Source organism: Python bivittatus, unplaced genomic scaffold, assembly GCF_059951505.1.
Source record: "Python bivittatus isolate LINGU-HERP-01145 unplaced genomic scaffold, Pbiv_v1 ctg000020_np1212, whole genome shotgun sequence".
Classification (NCBI taxonomy): Eukaryota; Metazoa; Chordata; class Lepidosauria; order Squamata; family Pythonidae; genus Python; species Python bivittatus.
In genome coordinates, this window is record NW_028277030.1 from 97,314,561 (window position 1) to 97,334,258 (window position 19,698).

The following is a 19,698-nucleotide window of genomic DNA, read 5'->3' on the forward strand; positions in this document are numbered from 1 at the left end:
GGAGTTCATCAGAGGCCAGTTCTTCTGCCTTTTCATGGCCAGGCAAATACCCATCTGTTTTTCTAAACCTTTTAAAACATTTGCTGAATTTGGAATACTTTTTGAATTCATTACTGTTTTCTATTGGTTTGTTGTTTTGGTGTGTTTTTAATTATTTATGAAAATATATTACTGAAGGATGTGATCTAATTTTAAATAAATAAATAAATAAATAGCATTTGTCAAGACAGGGAGGAGAAATCACACTCCTGAGGTCCTTAGCATGGATTCATCAGAAATGTTATGTTGGTACCAATCCTAAGGAGCGAAATTGTTTTTCCAATAGAAATGCAACAAAATTTGGCAAAGCATTTTCTGGCATGAATAGAAATTTTAGAAAGCACAATATACCTTTGTGAACTTAGGAATGTTGGTGTACATAATAGCTTTTCTGCTGCTCCTCTGCCTCCTTTAAGCTAGACTGAGATTTCAGCATAAATCAGGGCTGGGCAACCTATTTTGGCTTGAGGGCTGTACTTTCTGTTTGTGCCTCCCCAACCCCAAGCCAATAGTGGGTGCAACTGGTGAACTTGTGATGTTACAAAAGTGGGCAGGGCTGACATTTTCAGATTCTTTTTCTTCCATTTTGGGTGGTTTGGGGGGAAGTTAAAGTTCAAACCCAGAGTACAAGAAAATCAGCCTGTTTTTCAGCAGTTTTAAGGTAGTTTGGAATGTTTTAAGCCTATTCCAAGCTTAAGCACCCATTCTGCTCCTTAAAATCCCTAACTCCATCAAAAAAAATATAAATAAAGGAGACTTTCTGCCTACTCTGGGGAACGTTGGGGATTGGAGATGGGGTGCTGAGGCTGCAAACTGCCAAACCCTGTAATTGATCAGATAATAAGGAAAATCAGTAGAATAAGATATAAAAATCAGATCAGATATTTATTTACTTTGCTCATTCTTTCTTTCAATTTCTTGTTCAGCTTAACAGTAATAACCACTTATTAGTCAACTTATTATTCAATGTGTTGCTTTGCTTTTTGTCATTAAAAATTCATTTACAGCTTATATGTTATGCAACCTAGAAAAGCACCTTCTTAGATAGCAGGTAAGTTTGCAATATATTTTAGGGAGACTTTCAATTTTCCCATGTTCAAAGAATATTGTCCACTAGAATGGAAAGAAGATCTGGAAAATGTAGATGCTACGGTGTTCATGCAGTATACCTGTGGTATCCAATGAAGCTTTGGGTTGTAGTCTTAGATCTGATGAGTCCATTGAAATCTGTGGAGGTTGTGCAGCAGCTGTGCCTGGTTGATTGTGCCCAAATGTTTTATATGCAAGAACAGGACAGGTATATCTGCATATGAATCTGCATATGCATATTTAAAAAGTATATTGAATTGCAGTGGTAAATGTCTTGGAAGTCACCAGTTTGTCTGCTTGAATGTGGGGGATGTCTGGTACCCCAGAATAAGTAAGAGGCATTATTAGAAGGGGATGCCTAGCATTTGTGCTTTAAACACCTTTTTCCAGCAATGCTTAGGCAGTGAAGTTGATTACTATGCATGCTTCAGTCATATGTACTGTACATCTTTCAAGATTTTTCCACGTGTGTCACAGTAACAAATAGGTAAATTGTGGTAAAGGTTCATATTTAGAATAGATTTCTTTAAGACCATTTTTAGGTATTATACTATTAGTAACTATGCCTGGATGTTCACATCTAAAATCAGTATACCCACTTGGAATCTTATATGTATCCTGGACATCTCTGAGGGTAAATGCAGCTAGCAGTATAAGTTAGAAGATTCATCATCACTTCAGTTTTATGGTTTGGGAGAAACTCAATGGGTGCTTTTAACATGCCTTGTTAGAACCATTACTTGTGAAGTGGATATTAGTACATTTTAACATTGATTATTAATTTAGTAAGCTGTGTATGTTTTTAAGGATGCCTTTCTCATACAGAAATACTTTTCTTTCACTCAATAGTAGTGGAGAAAACCTCGCCTCTGCTGCCTGTAGAAGTTGGACCAGATGTCTCCACTTCAAGTGCTAGTCAAGTGATAGCACCAACTCAAGTTACAGGTATGATGCAAAAATAATCGGTGGTACACATTGGTGCATATTACAACAACCAATGGAATGTTATTACCACATCTTAGAAAGTACAGAGCAACAGAAGAAAAATAATCAGCCTAGAGGGTTCATTTTTAAGTGAACAGAATGCTGTTTGCAAATGCCTTCTTCTGGGCTTCAAAACATTGAAGGATTTTTGGGAGTGGGGGGAGATAAATTTTCCTGCTATTTCTTGCATTCTTGAGTGATTTCACAGGTTTATATATTATGCCTAGATCATTTGCAGTCATTCTATTTACCTGTGAGAAGTTTCAGGTTTGTTCTTTAAACTTATGCGTATCTACCAGTATAGTTTATTTTAATATTCTTCTCAAAGAATTGGGACTTGCATTGCAATGGAATATGTTCATTGGCACATTACCATAAATTACTCATTAAACATGCATGTAAGAAATGGTAGAGAAAGTGAACTTACCCTCATTCTGTCCTAAGAGCTCACAAAATCTCATTGTCCTCTAATGCCTAAGACATGCTTCTAAAGTAAACAACTGTACAATTATTTCCCAAATTTGATGTTTAATTGTTGTACGCTGCCCAGAGTCGCCTGTGGTGAGATGGCAACTATATGAATTGATTTAATAAATAAAATAAAATAAATTAGATGAAGTATAAAAATCACTCACTAGAAAATGAACTTAATTAAGGAGCATGTTCAGTAAAAGAAAAAAAAAAGCCCCTCTCACCCCTATGGGTGGTCTGTGTCTTCCTCAGTCTCAGGTCCTTTACCAGAGGCCTGGGAGTTTAAGGGTTCTGCGCAGTATCTTCGCTGTTCCTAGCACTGCACTCTTCTGGACAGAGAGCTCTGATGTTGTTCCTGAGATCTGTTGGAGCCACTCTCCCAGCTTAGGAGTCACAGCCCCGAATGCTCCTTCCACCACTGGGACCATGTTGGCCTGTACTTTCCACATCCTATCTAGTTCCTCCTTCAGGCCCTAGTACTTCTCCAGTTTCTCATACCCATTCTTCCTGATCTTGCTGTCACTTGGCACTGATATATCTATCACCATCACTGACTTCTGGTCCTTGTCTACTACTACAATGTCTGGTTGATTGGCCAGTATCTGCCTGTCCGTTTGAATCTGGAAGTTCCACAAGATCTTAGCCCTGTTATTCTCCACAACCTTCTGTGGAATCTCTCATCTGGATTTGGGAGGGTCTAACCAATACACTGTGCAGATAATCCTGTACACAATGCCAGCTACTTGGTTGTGTTGTTCAGTATATGTTGTTCCTGCCTGCATCTTACCCAGACACTATGTGTTGGACTGTCTCTGAGGACTCTGCCCAGTCTGCACCTTGGGTCCTGTCTAGTGTGGTAGACCTCCTGCTTCTATGGATCTGGTACTTAGTGCCTGTTCTTTTGCTGCCACGATCAGTGCCTCAGAGCTGTCTTTTAGTCCAGCCCTTTCCAGCCACTGGTAGGTACATAGTTAATGGTGTGTGTGTGTGTATGTGCCTTTGAGTGGTTTGGATCTTACATATTCTTAACAACCTGCCCATTCTCTAGTTATGAGGGCTTTTTCATGGCATCTTCAGTATAGACATTTCAAAAGCTTGGCTTTTTTTCAGCTGTAGATATTTTTTCTTCCAGATGTTTAGCCAAACCCAAATATCTTCCAACATGAAATGCATATGAAGAAGAATATAGTCAATGAGCTAGAGCAAAGTATGTTCAAAGCATTCAAAGCCACACATCCCAGTTTCACTGCAATAGGAATATCTTCCATTCTTGCCCAGAATTTCCCCCAGAAGTACCAAAAAAGCATAAGATTACTGGCTGAGGCAATGCTGTTAGGTTGCCATGATGAAGATTTGAATAGTTCTGTCAGGCAACATCCTTTCCCTTTGCCAGTAGCTGGAAGTAGGCACAGGAAGAAGGTCACAGGGCAAAATTCACAGGCACAATCCTCTACTGATATTGCAGTTTTGATTTGCAGAATCAGTGATTGATTGATGGATTGATTATGGCATAATACCATCATGTCTTAGTAGAAGACAGAAGTTCTTAGCTAGAACTTCTCCAGAATGGTCTGTCTCCAACCTGGTCAGTGAAGTCTTCCAACAGTGCACAATCATCCCTGTAATTGTGTCCATTCATCAATACATTATGTGTAAATGCAACAACAGGAAGGAAGGCCTTTGCAAGAGTTTATCTGGATGCTTATGTTATGTTCCACTTTGTTGTGGAATCATTTTTTATCAGCACCAATGTCGAATCACTGAATTGATCCTAATCAGTTGCAGTGTTTTTTTAATCTTTCTTTTAAAATTAATGATAATAGCAAAATTACTAAAATGCTTCAAATAGTTTGCTACAAGTATTTTTCCCTTCATTTAGAAATCAATGAGTGCACAGTAAACCCAAACATCTGTGGACCAGGACATTGTATTAACTTGCCCGTGGGATACACCTGCTTATGCTATGATGGATACAGGCTTAATGATCAACAAACAAAATGTTCTGGTAATTTTCATTCTATGTTCCCAGTTCCTAACATGATGCATGTGAGAAGGTCCTGAAAATATATTTATTTATTTCTGTGTTGTGGCTAGTGAGGAATCCCATTTGTTTCTTGAGTAACCACTGTAAAATCTCTCCAATTCCATAATTTTGGAATCCTAATAGAAATCTAAGCAATTTTATGATATATTTACTGGATAGATATTTGCAAGAAATTGACTCAATATTTAAACTCCTTATATAATCTCATATTAAATTTATATAAATAAAATAGAAAGAGCACTCTTCACCTCTCCTGGTTTCTAAGAGGTTGTACTAGCTGATTGCATATAATGCTTGATCCTCATATGCATAAATACATGCGTTCCATCTAAAAGAGCAGCAAATGTAGTTGATTTCTTCTCCGAGAAGCTTAATGCTCTGAAATTTGAAGCTGGTAAATATGTTTTTTAAATCAAATTCTATACAAAATCTTCATTTTTCATTATTATGGAAACACATGTGAGTATGTATTTCATTTCAGGAGCTGCTTGAGTATATTAGGGGGAGTGAAGTGATGGTAGTGACAGAGTACTGTTTTTTTGAGTCTCTATACATTTTTATTTCTTTAACAGATATTAATGAATGTACTCAGACTCCTCATCTCTGCTCCCTTGGGCGTTGTGAAAATACAGAAGGAAGCTTCCTGTGTATTTGCGAGGCAGGGTTCATGGCCAATGAACAAGGAACAGATTGTGTTGGTAACTACTGGGTTTATGAGGCACCTTCTCAATCCTTAAGGCTAATGATCAAGACCGTGAATTTGAAATATATTGGTGTCATTGGAAACAATTTAGATTGATTTAGGAAAGAATTTGATTGAATAGATATATTCCTAAAAAATACTGTACGATGCTATACCCCATACTATAGTGGTAGTTAATATCTGACCACAATTATTGAGAGGAAGTTATTGTGTACAATATAGATTTCAAATTACATATTTGGACAATTGTACTTCCTTGACAATATAATGTTGGTATAAGATCTGATGCCTCAAGCACAAGAATAGACAGAGTATGGGTTCTAAACAAAGTATTTTCTTCAGTAGACCCTGAAGTTAATATAAGTTCTAAATGTCAAGAACAATATCTACTATAAATATTGGTCCATTTGGGATATCTATATAATTCACTGGAATGGTTCTTGAGAATATATTTGTATGGGCATCTTCTTTCAACCTCTGGTTATTGATTTGGAGCTATACTATTCAGGATAATACCAGCCATCAGATATACCCCCAGATACCAATAATCAAAATTAAATTTACTGGGGCAAGTTGTTTTGAACACTGATCAAGGACTTGCCAGAAATTACAGTACAGATTATCTGCATCTAACATGATGATTTTACATGATAGGCCTGCAACAGCTATCTGCCCCAGTGACCATGGTTTAGATACCCTGTATAAAACAACTAAATTGGAATATTTCTTTCATCCTGTCTCCACCAAGACACAGTCACTTTTAAAAATGGATGCCTATAAGGGACATTCATATAGAAGACATATGTTGATGTAACAAGACTCGACTATTCTTTTTTCCCTTATTTTAACATTTTCTTCCCTCACAAGAATGGTCCAGTCTTTTTGAATGAAAGTCATTTCTCTGTCTGATGATATTATTTCTATGTGTCTGTGTGTGTATAGTAACACTGAAGTAACTAAATACCATTTAAAAACAATAATTTACATAGAAGTTACAACCACATCTAAATTTTATGAGTTTTAACCCCAACAGAACTGGAAGGCACCAGGTTCAGGAAAGCTAGCATTTCTGTATGACACCCATGGAGAAACAAAACGGGATAATGAGAAATATTGAAATAATTATAGATTACATATGAGCAACATAATCAACAATATTTGATTTAGCAAAACTGATTCATTATTTTAAAGAACAGAATCTTCCATCAGGTTTAAAAAAAAAAAAAGATCTAGAGTCAATTTTATTGTTTATAAAAATGGTAATTTCTCCGATCAGTCTCATATAGGAACTATGCTGAGAGAGAGAGAGAGAGAGAGAGAGAGAGAGAGAGAGAGAAGATGTAGCTTAATGGAACATCATATCCTTGGTATATGAAAGTCCCAAATGCACTGCGTGATATTTCCAGATAGGATGGAAAAATCTCTTGTCTGAAACCCTGAAGAGTTACTGGGATCTATATACATTATTGAGGTTGATAGTCCAAAGATCTGACTAAGTACTGCATAGGGCATTTCTCATGGACCTCAGTCATGGCAACTTCTGTTGATACCAAAGCAGCAAAAATTGCTTTTACAAATTGTGGATGCTGCAGCTAAGACCATGAGTTGCAGCTAATACATTATGATATTTATGCAAGGACTCAGCTCTTCTGAATGAAAAAATTAAAATTTAAGGTAATCCATGAATTTAGTATTCTCTCTCTGTGTTTGTGTCTGTCCATCAATCTCAATCAATCTCTCTCTGTGTGCTGTATTTTTTACTTAATTTTTGTATTAATGTTGTTATAAATTGGGTTTTTAGATGTTGATGAATGTGCCAGGCCTGATGCCTGTGGAGAAGGTCTCTGTGTAAACACTATTGGTTCATATAAATGTGAATATTGTGACAAGGGATTCCAGATGAACAGAAGAGGCCAGTGTGAAGGTGGGTTTTTAATGTCCCCTAAACACATTTCTTGAACATTTATTCACATAGCTTTAACTGTGTTATAATTCTTTAGGGGAAAAAAATCAAGGAAAATTGAACTCTAACCCTAACGAAACATGCATTATGACATCATAATGCTGACTCTACCCCTTACCTACTTGCCTGCAACATTTCAATGCAAGTACAAAAAGGATTGAATTTGCATTGCAGCACATTTCATCACTTACTTCCCTTCAGCTGACAAACATATAGGCCATGTGCTTTTGAGAATAGCACAAGCAAAACAGCCCTTACCTCCCCTTTCCACCTGCTAGCCCATAAGGATGCTATAGTCCATATCAGAATGCTCCTACGCCCTCAGTTTTCCTTTCCCTTTTTCCTGGGGATACTTCAAAATAAAGTATTAGGACGTAGCTACCTGCCATTTTTACTTTTGAAGAATGTTTCTGGGGCCAATTCTTTCAAGGTGATTCTGGAGCCAGCCTTCTTTTTGAAAGCATGCCGATTTTCCAGGTTCTTCTTTTTTTTTTTTTTTTTGTCCAATCTATTAAAATTCTGGACAGGCTGAGAGCCTAGTGGACAATATGAGACACATCTATAAAATCAAGTTGCAGATCTTCCAGAATCAGCATGGAAGGCTACCAGCAATATCAGTAGCCTCAGCACTTCAGAGGACTGATATCTGTGGTATGGGACAGATTTCACTTACCATATAAACTCCTCAGTTTCAAAACCATAAACAATTGAATGGCTTCGCCTTAGAAACCACATTAACTTTTTAACTTGTTAATCTGCTGTCCTGAAATTGTTTATAAAGCTGCTATTTCCAATAAAGTTGATCACTTTAGGTTTATGAAATAGCAAGAATTACATACCAAAAAATCCATTTGTAGTTTGGAACAGAACATTGGCAGAAAAAATCAGTTTCATAGAACAAATATCTGACCTAAAAACATGTGAAATTGGTTTTTGGCATTAATTTACCTGGATTTGAAAAGCAAATCAATGTAAACTTACTTGTAACATTAAAATGAAGTCTTCATATTTTCATTGTTCTTGTCTACATAATTTTCTATCAAAGAATGTATTAATCCTTTAAGCCCATCATTTCTAGTTCTTGCCGTTACTTGTTGCTCACAGTTCAAATACAGCTTTAAATACGGATTTCAAAATGTGTTGTGTCTATATGGTGTGGATATGAAGGTTATGGAAATTTTGCCATTACATTTGTAATAGGAGAAACAGATAGCTGGGCACCAAGAAATAGACTTAAACAGCTTACAGCTTTATTGGAGGTGTATAACGTATGCATTAAATAATTAATCAATGAGGATATGGTTTGGCCTCTCCCTATTAATTGCTTGGGAAGATTGACATGGGAAGTCAAGCCTTTGGTCAAGCTAGAGTTCTACTGGGTTGATGATAGCCCATTCTTCTAGCAGTAAGTTGCAGGTATGAAGTTATCATCCATATTCTCTGCCTATAGCTTTGCTTGGAATTACCTGCCTTCTCAGTCCTAGGTAGTAATCACTTGTGCCTTATTGGTGCTTCTCATTCATGACATTCACCACTGTCCTTCTTACATTTGTTCTCCAAATGTATGTAATTGTATAAACCTCCTAGTTGCAAGGTAAGTTATACTTTGTACAAAAATCTTAGTGGAGATGAGTTGTGGGAGATGCAAGTAGGGTTTAATTGATAAGGCAATAGTTTAGTACTCATAAAACAACTATGCATTATTTACTATAGCAAATTGCCAATACAGCAGTTTAGACTCAAGATTTTTTGTGATACAGACTAAAAAAGCCTGGGAGGGACCAAGGGCAAAATGCTGCTTGCATTCAGAATAGGAAATTTGTAAGCATAATATTGCTTAGTCCAAGAATGTATTTATGGGCATCTTTATTTCTTATTCTCATGTAATAATTAATCTCAATAACTCTCTTTTTGTTGCCTTAAGAAATTAAAATCTTACATATAGTAAGAAGCAAATATATGTATCAATGGAAATAAATCCAACATGAATTTATTTACTGCCCTTTTTCCAAGGAAGTTAAAGCAGAATCTTTATTCTTTCAGGGTCTGTGGGAATTAAGTTAAGAAATAGTGACTCACCTGTGACCACCTTGAAAATTGTATAGATTAATGGAGGTTGAATTCTAGTTTTTAAGCACTAAAAGTGTGCAAATTGAATGTAAACTGTTTTGAAGATGAAACGCCTGGTTTTGAATTTGGAACACCCTGTTTCAAATGCTAAATGGGTACTTTAAATTGTGAAATGAGCTTGAAAAAGAGTGTTTGCGATCAAGATGGAGCATTTCAAATTCAAAATGGTATGTTTTGAATTTCACTCAGTTCAAATTCAAAATGTTTTGCACTTCCTACAAGCTGCCAAATATAGCATATTTAATACTACATAATATATGTCAATGGACTTATGGTAATTTATATTACTTAAGAATCTGGTCTATAGCACCCAGCTTTGATACCATCCTAAATACTATTATTGCTTTAATATAAATTTATTCTTTATTTACTATTAAAACTTCACTGATGTTTTGTTTTTATAGACATTGATGAATGCTCAGTGCCACATACATGTCCAGATGCAGAGTGCATTAATGCTCCTGGTTCTTACCAATGTGTCCCTTGTAGAGATGGATTCAGAGCATGGAATGGAAAGTGTCATGGTATATGTCTTCTTGGATTTTTTTTTCACTAAAATCCTATTGAAATCAGTATAAAAAGTGCACATACCTCAGTTTATGAAAGACATTTTTGTGCATATTTCTCTAGTTATAGGCATTTTTTGCTATTATTTGCATTTTGGCTAGACTGATTTTCCTGAGGTTGGTTGGTTGTTTGTTTATATTTTTTCCCTAGCATGCTGGGTTTTATGCACATTTTTGGATTGTGAACTATATCACAAAATTATGAAAAGAATAGACTTTAGTAAGTAGCTTCAAGTGGTTCAAATATAGGCTTGGAAAATGCAGGTTGGTAAGTTCATACAAACATTTACACCAGACAAATTTATCCATTATCCCTGGTTAGCATTCTCAGACTGGCCTAGACTTGGATCTCTGTTTTCATAACAAATTTAGTGGATCTGATGCCAATGATAATTAAGAGTAAAGTTTACCCCAAAGGGGAATATTAAAGAATTCCATTTTATAAGCCCTATTGAAAGACTTAATATTAAGATAAAGACTTGGAAAATGTCATGCTGAATATCTTTAATATCTTTAAATAATGCTTTTTAACACTTTAGTTCTTTGGCAGCAGTTTCACAGCATGATATTTTAAATCACTTTTAAGTCACCTGGATTTTTTTGCTTCCTAGTTGCCTATATTAATTTTTCTTCCTTATTCAGGATTTTCCTGTTCTTAAGGTAGTGATTGTGCAATGCATAAGCTATTAGCAAATGATGAGGAAAAGCATTATTTCTTGGTTAAAATTCCAGAATCCATAGCCTGCTCCTACATATTCTCTTTTCCTGTTCATTTTAGTGGTGAATTCAGCTTTGCAAATCCATTCCTTTGCATTTCTGCTAAAATGGGATGCAGTCAGGAACTGCATTTATTTATTTATTTTCTGTCCTTCATTTTAGTAAAATTTTTAACAATCTTGAAATAACATAATCAAAACAAAGGAAAAAAAAGACAGTTGCAATAATAATAAGCACAGAACACAAAAATAAAAATAGAAACAAGCAACAACTTTTATGGTTTAATCTTTAAATAACTTTAAAAGAGAAATTATCTTCTATAACATTCAGCAACCAAAGATCACAAAATGCACTAGAAGTGCAATGAGAGCAGCCTAATGAAAATATTCCAGGTTTTCAGTGAAATGCATTTGGAAAGTTTGGAGTTGGGAAATTTGGATGAAATGAAGTCTGTTTACTTTTCTGGTGTCTAAATACATTGGTGAACAAAGTAGGATGTATGTATGTATGGGAAGGATAGCTGCTCCATTATTCCTGTGCCTGTGCATAAGCCTCTAATAGTTTGCGCATTGACAGGTCAACATCTAACGTTTGATGCAGCATGTTGTCAAAGAACTTAGAATAAATCATCACAGGAGTCAGGACCTATTATATAGTCAGTTCTCCTACTTGTCTTGCTACATGTTCATGTCAGACCTCAGAATCGGGGCTTCAATAAAAGTCTGGAGAAGAAGGCTAGTTTGCCTGGCAGATGACTAGATCTTTAGTGCATAAAGGATTAAATGCAGGACAGTCTTGCATAGATTATGTCTGCATCTCGGAATGAGTTTAAATTTTTGGAAATCTCAGGCCGCTGTTAACAATAAACAGCCTGCTTCTCTTCCTCATCTTTTATAATAACCAGACAGCAAGACATAACAAAATAAATTATGTGGCATTTTTGCATTCTGAATTTCCCTGATCCTGCTCAGTTTCATCTGATGTGCACTTTCACCAGGTCATTTAGTTGTCATGCCACTGTTTATCCAAGAGTGGAGGAGGAAACCTATGGTTGATGCTTTTGGCATTGGCCATATGTCTCTAAAAACATCTATGCTTGGCATCACTCAATGATAAATTAAATCCAGAGAGTAATTCTTTATTTACCAAGGAAATATATTCTAACCTTTGACTCCTTTCCACACCTATTTCACTTCAAGCTTTCCATAGCTCTATCATAGGCTTATACATTAGAGTAAAAGAACAATAATATTTCAAGAGCTTGGCCTAGCTCTTTCCGTCTGGTTACATGAACAATATTATCTATCTATCACAAACATTGTTAGACTTTTCATGACTCAAGGCAGTTCATGGAATAGAAAAATAAGACATCATAACTCATTATCAGCCCAGGTCTGCTGATATTTTCACTGCTTTGTGAAATGCAAGCAAGGACAGGGGCTTCCTATGTTTGAAAGGGCAAGCTATTCTTCCTAGTCCCTACCTCTAGACTTTATGTGGGGTGGGGACCTGATTCTGCTTGGGAGAGACAAACCTGAAAGTTCATGGGGGCCAAGCCATGCAGAGCTTTACATTTTAAAACAGCACCCTGAATTTAGCATGGAAGCTTTTGGTTATCCATGCAGGTTTAACACTCTACTCCTATATTGTTTTATAAGTTGAAAAAAATATCTGTGCTTTATTTTTTTTATAAAGCTATCCTTTATTTTCTTTAGGATGTATATCATTGAATAAGGTAGCTAGAACATTTGAGAAATTGTTTTCTGAAAAAAATCCAACTAAAAGAAATTACATTTTCCGGTATTGTCTAGAATCCTACCGCGTGGCTTTTAGCGTCTGGCTGCAGGGAGAGAGAGATAATTTTATTACGTTGGCACCGGCTCTGGCTTTTGGCATCTTATCCTATGATGTCTGCTTTCAAAGCAAAAAGGGACATTAGAAAATGACAACCAGAGCAGACAGGCATTTCTTGGTACAGTCTTTCATTGTGCTAGTATTGTTGGCAAACCCTGAGGGGCTTATTCAGCATTTTCTGTGATCTTAAGCAGACACACTTTTATAGTCTTTCTGCACTCCCACCTATTGATATACTTTCATCCACTATAAAACCTTACTTTCCCCCTCTCCTCACAACAAAACAAAAAACAAAAATTGCATAAAGTTTAAATATCAGGGACATTTTGGAAAAAAAAAAATCCTGAAAAACTGATTCGGTCTTACATCAACGGGGGTAGGGGGGTGGATTTATGCCTAGAACAATTTGGAGTTCTTTCTGCTGGCTTTGAATCCAGTATCTGAAATTCCAATGTACACCTTTTGTTTTTTGTAGCAGAGACTATTTAAAATGGCCTCCACTGGCTGGTTTCATGGATTTCCTTGCTTGCTTTCACTTGGAGCACTTAGCCAGAAAAGAGACATTGACAATTGCAGAGTCATTTAATTGGTTTCTACAGGAGTAAGCATAGTGGTTTAAGCAGCATTCTTCAACTCAACATGGATGGGAATTATGGGAGTTGCATTTAACACATACAAAATGTGTCATGTTTTCAGGTGCAACAGAGACTGCTCCTAATCTGCCTTTCTTATGTTTGCCCAACACAAAACAAATACTACTTAATGAGTAACATCAGTAGTGCTATGTGACCCATTTCTCAAGATAGCCAAAGCACCCACTTAAACCCATTCCTTAAAGTATTGTGGTGCTACATCCTCTTGAAGGCTCAGCATTGTCATGTCAAGGCCCTTCCTGTGTCATCAGAGCATAGAGTTCATTTCCACCAGAATTACTAGCCGGGTAAAGCTAACCACTGGTTGAAGCAGAGGCTGGAGAAGAGCATGAAGTATGCTTGATGAAATGCCTCTCCAAATAATTTGCACCAACTAAGTTTTTATTCATTTTTAAATACTTGCACTTGCAAATATACATCATAGTACATACATATCTTAGATTCAGAGAAGGGAATAAGGATAATCAGAGAATTAGAAAGTTGGAGCTATAAGAAGAGACTGAAGCAACTGCAGCCTTGAGAAGAGATATTTAAGGGGGAATATGATACCTTTCTTCAAAAATGTGAAAGAATGAACAAAAGAAGGCCAAGACTGTTCTCTATTATCCCCGCATGCAAGACATTGAATAATAGTTTTAAGTTATTGGAAGGCAGATTGCAGTTGAATATTAAGAAAACAATTTTAAAAAAAGTTTGACAATAAAAGCAATTACAAGAGACATGATACATTCCCTTTCACTAAATATACTGAACCAGAGCTGATACCCATCTATCAAAGATGGCTCATTTGGACTCCTGCATGTGCCAGGAGTTGGACTTGATGGTGCAATTAACTCTTTTCTAACTCTTTTAAAAAATCATGCATAAAAATAAGCAACAGATAAATGGGAATTAACAGATTCATCCATCCCTAGTGGGGATGCAAAAGCAAAATGATGAAGAGTATAAAAGGAAGCTTCGCTAAGGGTTGCATTGAAAGAGGTTAATACAGGTAGTCCTCGACTTACAACCATTTGTTTAACGGCCATTTGAAATTATGACGGCACTAAAAAAAATGACTTACAACCAGTCCTCACACTTACAACCATTGCAGCATCCCCCTGGTCACGTGATCAAAATTCGGGCGCGTGGCAACTGGCATGTATTTATGATGGTTGCAGCATCCTGGAGTCATGTGATTGCCATTTGCGATCTTCCCAGGGGGCTTCCGACAAGCAATCAATGGGGGAAGCCGGATTTGCTTAATGACCACAATAAAAAAGGTCATAAAATCTGGCATGACTCACTTAATGACCACATCACTTAGCAACAGAAGTTCTGGTCCCAATTGTGGTTGTAAGTCAAGGACTACCTGTAACAATTTCTTGACATTCTGTGGAAATTGTTTGCATCATTTTAAGTAAACAAGCAATGTTTAAATATATCTTTTGTATTCACAGATATAAATGAATGTCAATATAGCAGTCTCTGCATAAATGGCCAGTGTGAAAACCTTGAGGGATCTTTCAGATGCCTTTGTAGCCAAGGTTATCAACTCTCCCCAGCAGGAGATCAGTGTGAAGGTAGAAGCATGACTAATACTTACATGATTTACTTAATGGGAAGAAAACTATTTATTAAGCACGGTCATCCTTGTTTCGGGTAGCAAGCTATTCCAAAGAAGGAGAACTACTATAGAAAACAGCCACCGTCAGGTCCGTTCTCCCCCCCCCCCCCCGTCCCCCCATGCCACCTAGTAGGAAGGGATCCTTAGCAGGCACTCACTAATTGATTGAATAGTATAGGCAGAAACTATTGGGGGAAGGCACTTTCTAAAAGACCCAGGCTCTGAGCCATATTGGGCTCTGTAGGTAGTGGCCAGCACCTTCTGGTAACCAGTGTAGCTCCTGCAGCAGAGGTGTAACAATGTAAAAACCAATGTGAAACAATGTACCAATAAAAACAATGTAAAAACCACCCAGAAGTTTCTGGTTGGTTTTCAAAAGCAGCCTCATGTAGAGCAGATTACAGTAATCTAATCTAGAGTTGACTGGAGTGTGAGCATCATCAGTGCTGCTTGTTCCAGAGAAGGCTGTAGATAGGCAAAAGCCCTCCTGGCTACAGTCTCCACCTGCTCTTTCTAGGGGAGTGCAACCCATCAAGAATCAAAGATGGCACAGTCCTAGGGTCAGCCTCTCATTCAGTAGCCACTCCATCTTGTTTAAGTGGAGCCCATTTTTCCCCATCCAGACTTTGACAGCCTCCAAACACTGCATCATGACTTCCATTGTATCTCTCACGTTCAGGGTGGAGATGTGTAACTGAGTACCATCTGCATATTGATCATACCTCACCCCAAACCAAACTCTTTGGTGGTTGTATGTAAATTTTAAACAAAATTGAGGAAAGGATTAAACCCTGAGGCACTCCATAACAAAGGACCCATGGGTCTGACTTTTCCATCCCACAACCACTATCTGGACCTGCCTGCCTACATAGGAGTGGAACCACCATAACACTGTGCCCTCAACTCCCAGGCCTTCCTGGCAGTCCAGAAGGATACTGTAGTCTACAGTATTGAAATTCACTGAAAGATCTAAGGGGGCAAGAACGGTCTTACCATCTGCATCCAAGTCCTGCCAAAGGTCATCCATGAGTGCAACCAATTCAGTTTGTGTCCCATGCCCAGGTTTGAACCTGGACTGCAATGGGTCTAGGTAATCCATATCCTCTCTGACGCTCTGCAACTGCAGACCCACTAACTTCCCCAGGAAGATAAGGTTAAAGATAGGACAGAAGTTGTTTAGTTCTCTTGGATCCAGGTCTGTTTTCTTGAGAAGCAGATGAAGCAGTGCTTTTTTAAAGGCCTCTGGCATCTTCCTCTTCCTCAAAGAAGGAGAATAACCACATCTAGTTCCCAGTCCCTCTCTAGCTGCTTTTATCAATCCACAGGTAGCAAAGCTAAGGTTGCAAAGGACTCTATCCACTTGGGATTCACAGGTTTAAAAAACTCCCAGGTAACTCCACAAGACATTACTTCTGTCATCTCCATAGATTCTGTCCCTCTGCCTCTCAACTCAGAGTGAATGTGAGCAATTTCGTTTGTGGAATGAATTCACAACTGGCTGTTATGCTTGATGTGTCAGCAGCACCATCCTGTAGCAACATATGTTTTTCTGCTTTTTAAATGACTTTTAAATGACTTTTCCTGCTGAAATCCAGATGTTGGCATAGCTGACCATCCTTAAATTATGGAAAGGAAAAAGTTATTGTAAGCTCTTGAGTGAGCAGCAGTTGAATATGATTGGAGTCAATTTCGATAGAAAATCATAGTAATATTGTATATCAGATCCATCCATCCAATTTCTCCCATTGGCAACCTGCCAGTATCATAACATGGGTAATTAATACAGAAAAGACAACTTACTCTACCAAGCAGCAATTCTGAAACTGCTAATAAACCTAATTTGTTTTGACCCAATTCTTAATACTCTCTGCAAATATAAATTCATGAACATATTTTAAAACTTTTAAATAGAGGTGGGTAGCAGAGTTTAAACCTAAATGTTTATTGTTTATTGATCATTTGCAGATGTAGATGAATGTCAGCAGCAGCAGCAGCTGTGCATAAATGGACAATGCAGAAATGTAGCTGGATCTTACAGATGTATTTGTGACCAAGGCTACCAGTTGTCACCTGCAAGAGATTATTGTGAAGGTATAATGTAGCTTTCATTAGCATGTTTTCATTAACAATTCAGCCAAATGCTAGTCTGTGAATTACAATTTTCACCCTGTATATATAACTGTGGCAAGATATGAAATGATATCATTCAATATGAAACACTCTTCCTAACAACAGTATTACTTAGAATCATAGACTTATGATCAAGGGGAGTGGAGGCATTTGTAGGCTGCCTAGTCCAAACTCTTGCTGGGGACAGAAGATAGCTTCCCACACCCTAATTAATGACTTCAAGAAATGGTCACAGGAAAACAAATCTTGCTGTTTGGGGTTACCATGGCCTATCTGCAGGATAACATTTGTGTAACAAATGCAGAATTATTTCATTCTTGTTAGATGTAGTTTGCTGATCTTCCTTCTCAATTTCTATGGTGGGTGTTTTTGGAACATCACAGCACAATATTTTGAACTTTGGGAAAGTCAGTGATCCTCCAATTAGTGCATTCATTGCGCTAGTGATTGTAACAGATTCACTTTCATAGGCATCTATTTTTTATGATACATTGGACTCTAGTGATGCGTCCACCCACATTTGTATCATATTTTGTTAGTCTTCAATTGATTAAAGTACAAAAACTTATAACTCAGTAACCAAAACAAATATTCTTAGAAAATCTTGCCTGGTTCAAATGTAGTATTGCTAGCCAGTGATCAATTGCTAAAAAAAAAAAAAAACATAAACAGCTTGCAATTCATGAAATCTGAGTTCTTGTATGACTTAGATTTGTATTAGAAGAGAAATGGTTACAGCATTTAACAGCTGTGTGGAACATAGAAATTCGAAAGCTTTCTTTTCTGTGGAAATGCAATTATGGGAATGCTTTCCTTGTTGACATTCCATCTGTCAGACATGTTACATATGGCCTCTGTTTAGTAATTTTTTTCTGCTGGTGATTATATATATTATATATATGGGGGTGTCTTGTCTCTAATTTATATTTACTAAATTAAAAAAGGTTCACCCAGAATAAAAAGACACTTGAGCCAGTCTGAGTTTTTCCTCCTATTATATTCTTATTTAAACTTTGTTGTCTACCAACTGTGGTTTCCAAATAATCTGAAGCAATCTTTGAAATACTTGGGGGAAAAAGCTATATGTAAGTCATAGTTTTTACACTTTTGCTGGTATTCTTATAGCCATGTTCATATTAATATAACCCTTAACAAATGAATTACCATTTACTTCCCCTTCATTTCTAATTATTAGACACAGTCAAGTAAAACAACTATAGGATTACAAGGGATCACCATCATTATAATATATTTAGTATCTGAATTTCTGAACATGAACTTCCATCACATGTATGTTAAATCTGTTCTTTCATAATTATGTCACCCGTAATTATGAGTGGTCTGTGGGTAAAGCATCTACATTCTCCACAGTAATTTTCCATTAGACAAATCATAATAGCACCTCATACTTCGGCTTCCATTTCATTATCTAGAACTATGTTCTGCCAAACATGAAATTATTTTTTATTTTGTCATAGCTTCTATAAAAATGATATGAGAATCTCTCTGTTTATTATAAAAACATTGTATCTCATTTTTAAAAGGATTTTACCACTGTTTTATATAATTTAGATAACCTACTACATTTCTTAGCATTATTTGAAGGGTAGATCAATATTTTGCTGACATTATGGTACCCAAAGAACTACTTTTTAACTGATTCACTTAATCATTCTTATATCTCTGATTTTTCTATAGAGAGGTGCTGTTAGTTAAGTATCTTCTAAAACTGTCTGTCTGAAATTGGATTTGTTTCAGATATTAATGAATGCCAAGAAGACAAGAATGTTTGTCGTGGGGGAAACTGTATTAATACGAAAGGTTCTTATGAGTGTACTTGTCCAGAGGGCTTCCAGTTAATACCCCCTAGAGGCTGTCAAGGTATAGTATCGCTAAAAGATTTCTATTTTTTTTTTAAATGCTAAGAAACATAATTTTGTATGTTTTAAATTATTGTATTATTATTTTTTAAAGACTGAAAAGTATGGTTGCTCCAGTCATTGTAGCATTTGCCAAGCGCTTCCCTGGAATTCACAATTCTTTTAAGAGAATCATTCCACAAGTGCAAACATTTACCACTTTCTAAATCTCCCATTTTTATCCTTGTACAATTATCAAATTCAGTACATTCCTTTCTTTCACATAAGTTTCTACATAATATGTATGTTTACTGATAGAAGTTTTCCAGAAAAATTTGAACTGAAAAAAAATTGTTATGCTAATGAGTATGATTCCAATCACAGGTACTCCCCAGGTTAAGAACACCTGGTTTATGGACAACTCATAGTTAAGAACAGGGCCTATTGTAGCAAAATTTGAGTTAAATACACAATGATTCTGGTTAAATACACAATGGTTCAGGTTAATTACACAATACTACTTATACAGTATTATACAATAATACTGTTCCAGCTTACATATAAATTCGACTTAAGGACAGACCTTGGAATGGAACTCATTTTTAAACTGGGGACTACCTGTAGTACATTCATCTTAGTATCCATCATCTGCACAAATAGTTGGGCAATGTTATTTGATGTGGAGGAAGGAGAGCATGAAATGCCTGCTTCTCAACGTTATAGAGTAATTACCTTGAAAAGCAAGCATACAGTGCTAAAACTACAAAACTATCCTTTACCATAGCCAAAAGGCTGAGAAACTGTCAAAATTGTCTGAAGTAGAAAAAATTGGTCCCCGGAAATTTTCTGTCCCACTTATGTAGGTTTTACTAGCATTTACCAGCAAGTGC

At 36.6% G+C, this 19,698-nt stretch overlaps 1 protein-coding gene across 4 annotated transcripts in view; it reads left to right on the plus strand.

Annotated features, from left to right (window-relative positions):
- LTBP1 (latent transforming growth factor beta binding protein 1) overlaps positions 1-19,698 on the plus strand; it is a 217,763-nt gene that overhangs the window by 154,941 nt on the left and 43,124 nt on the right. For all 4 annotated transcript variants that reach the window (XM_007420643.4, XM_025166547.2, XM_025166552.2 and 1 more), the window contains 8 exons: positions 1,978-2,073; positions 4,463-4,588; positions 5,200-5,325; positions 7,132-7,254; positions 9,828-9,947; positions 14,653-14,775; positions 16,785-16,910; positions 18,708-18,830. In XM_007420643.4, coding sequence (XP_007420705.2) covers positions 1,978-2,073; positions 4,463-4,588; positions 5,200-5,325; positions 7,132-7,254; positions 9,828-9,947; positions 14,653-14,775; positions 16,785-16,910; positions 18,708-18,830 — 963 coding nt within the window. The remainder of the gene's footprint in view (positions 1-1,977; positions 2,074-4,462; positions 4,589-5,199; positions 5,326-7,131; positions 7,255-9,827; positions 9,948-14,652; positions 14,776-16,784; positions 16,911-18,707; positions 18,831-19,698) is intronic.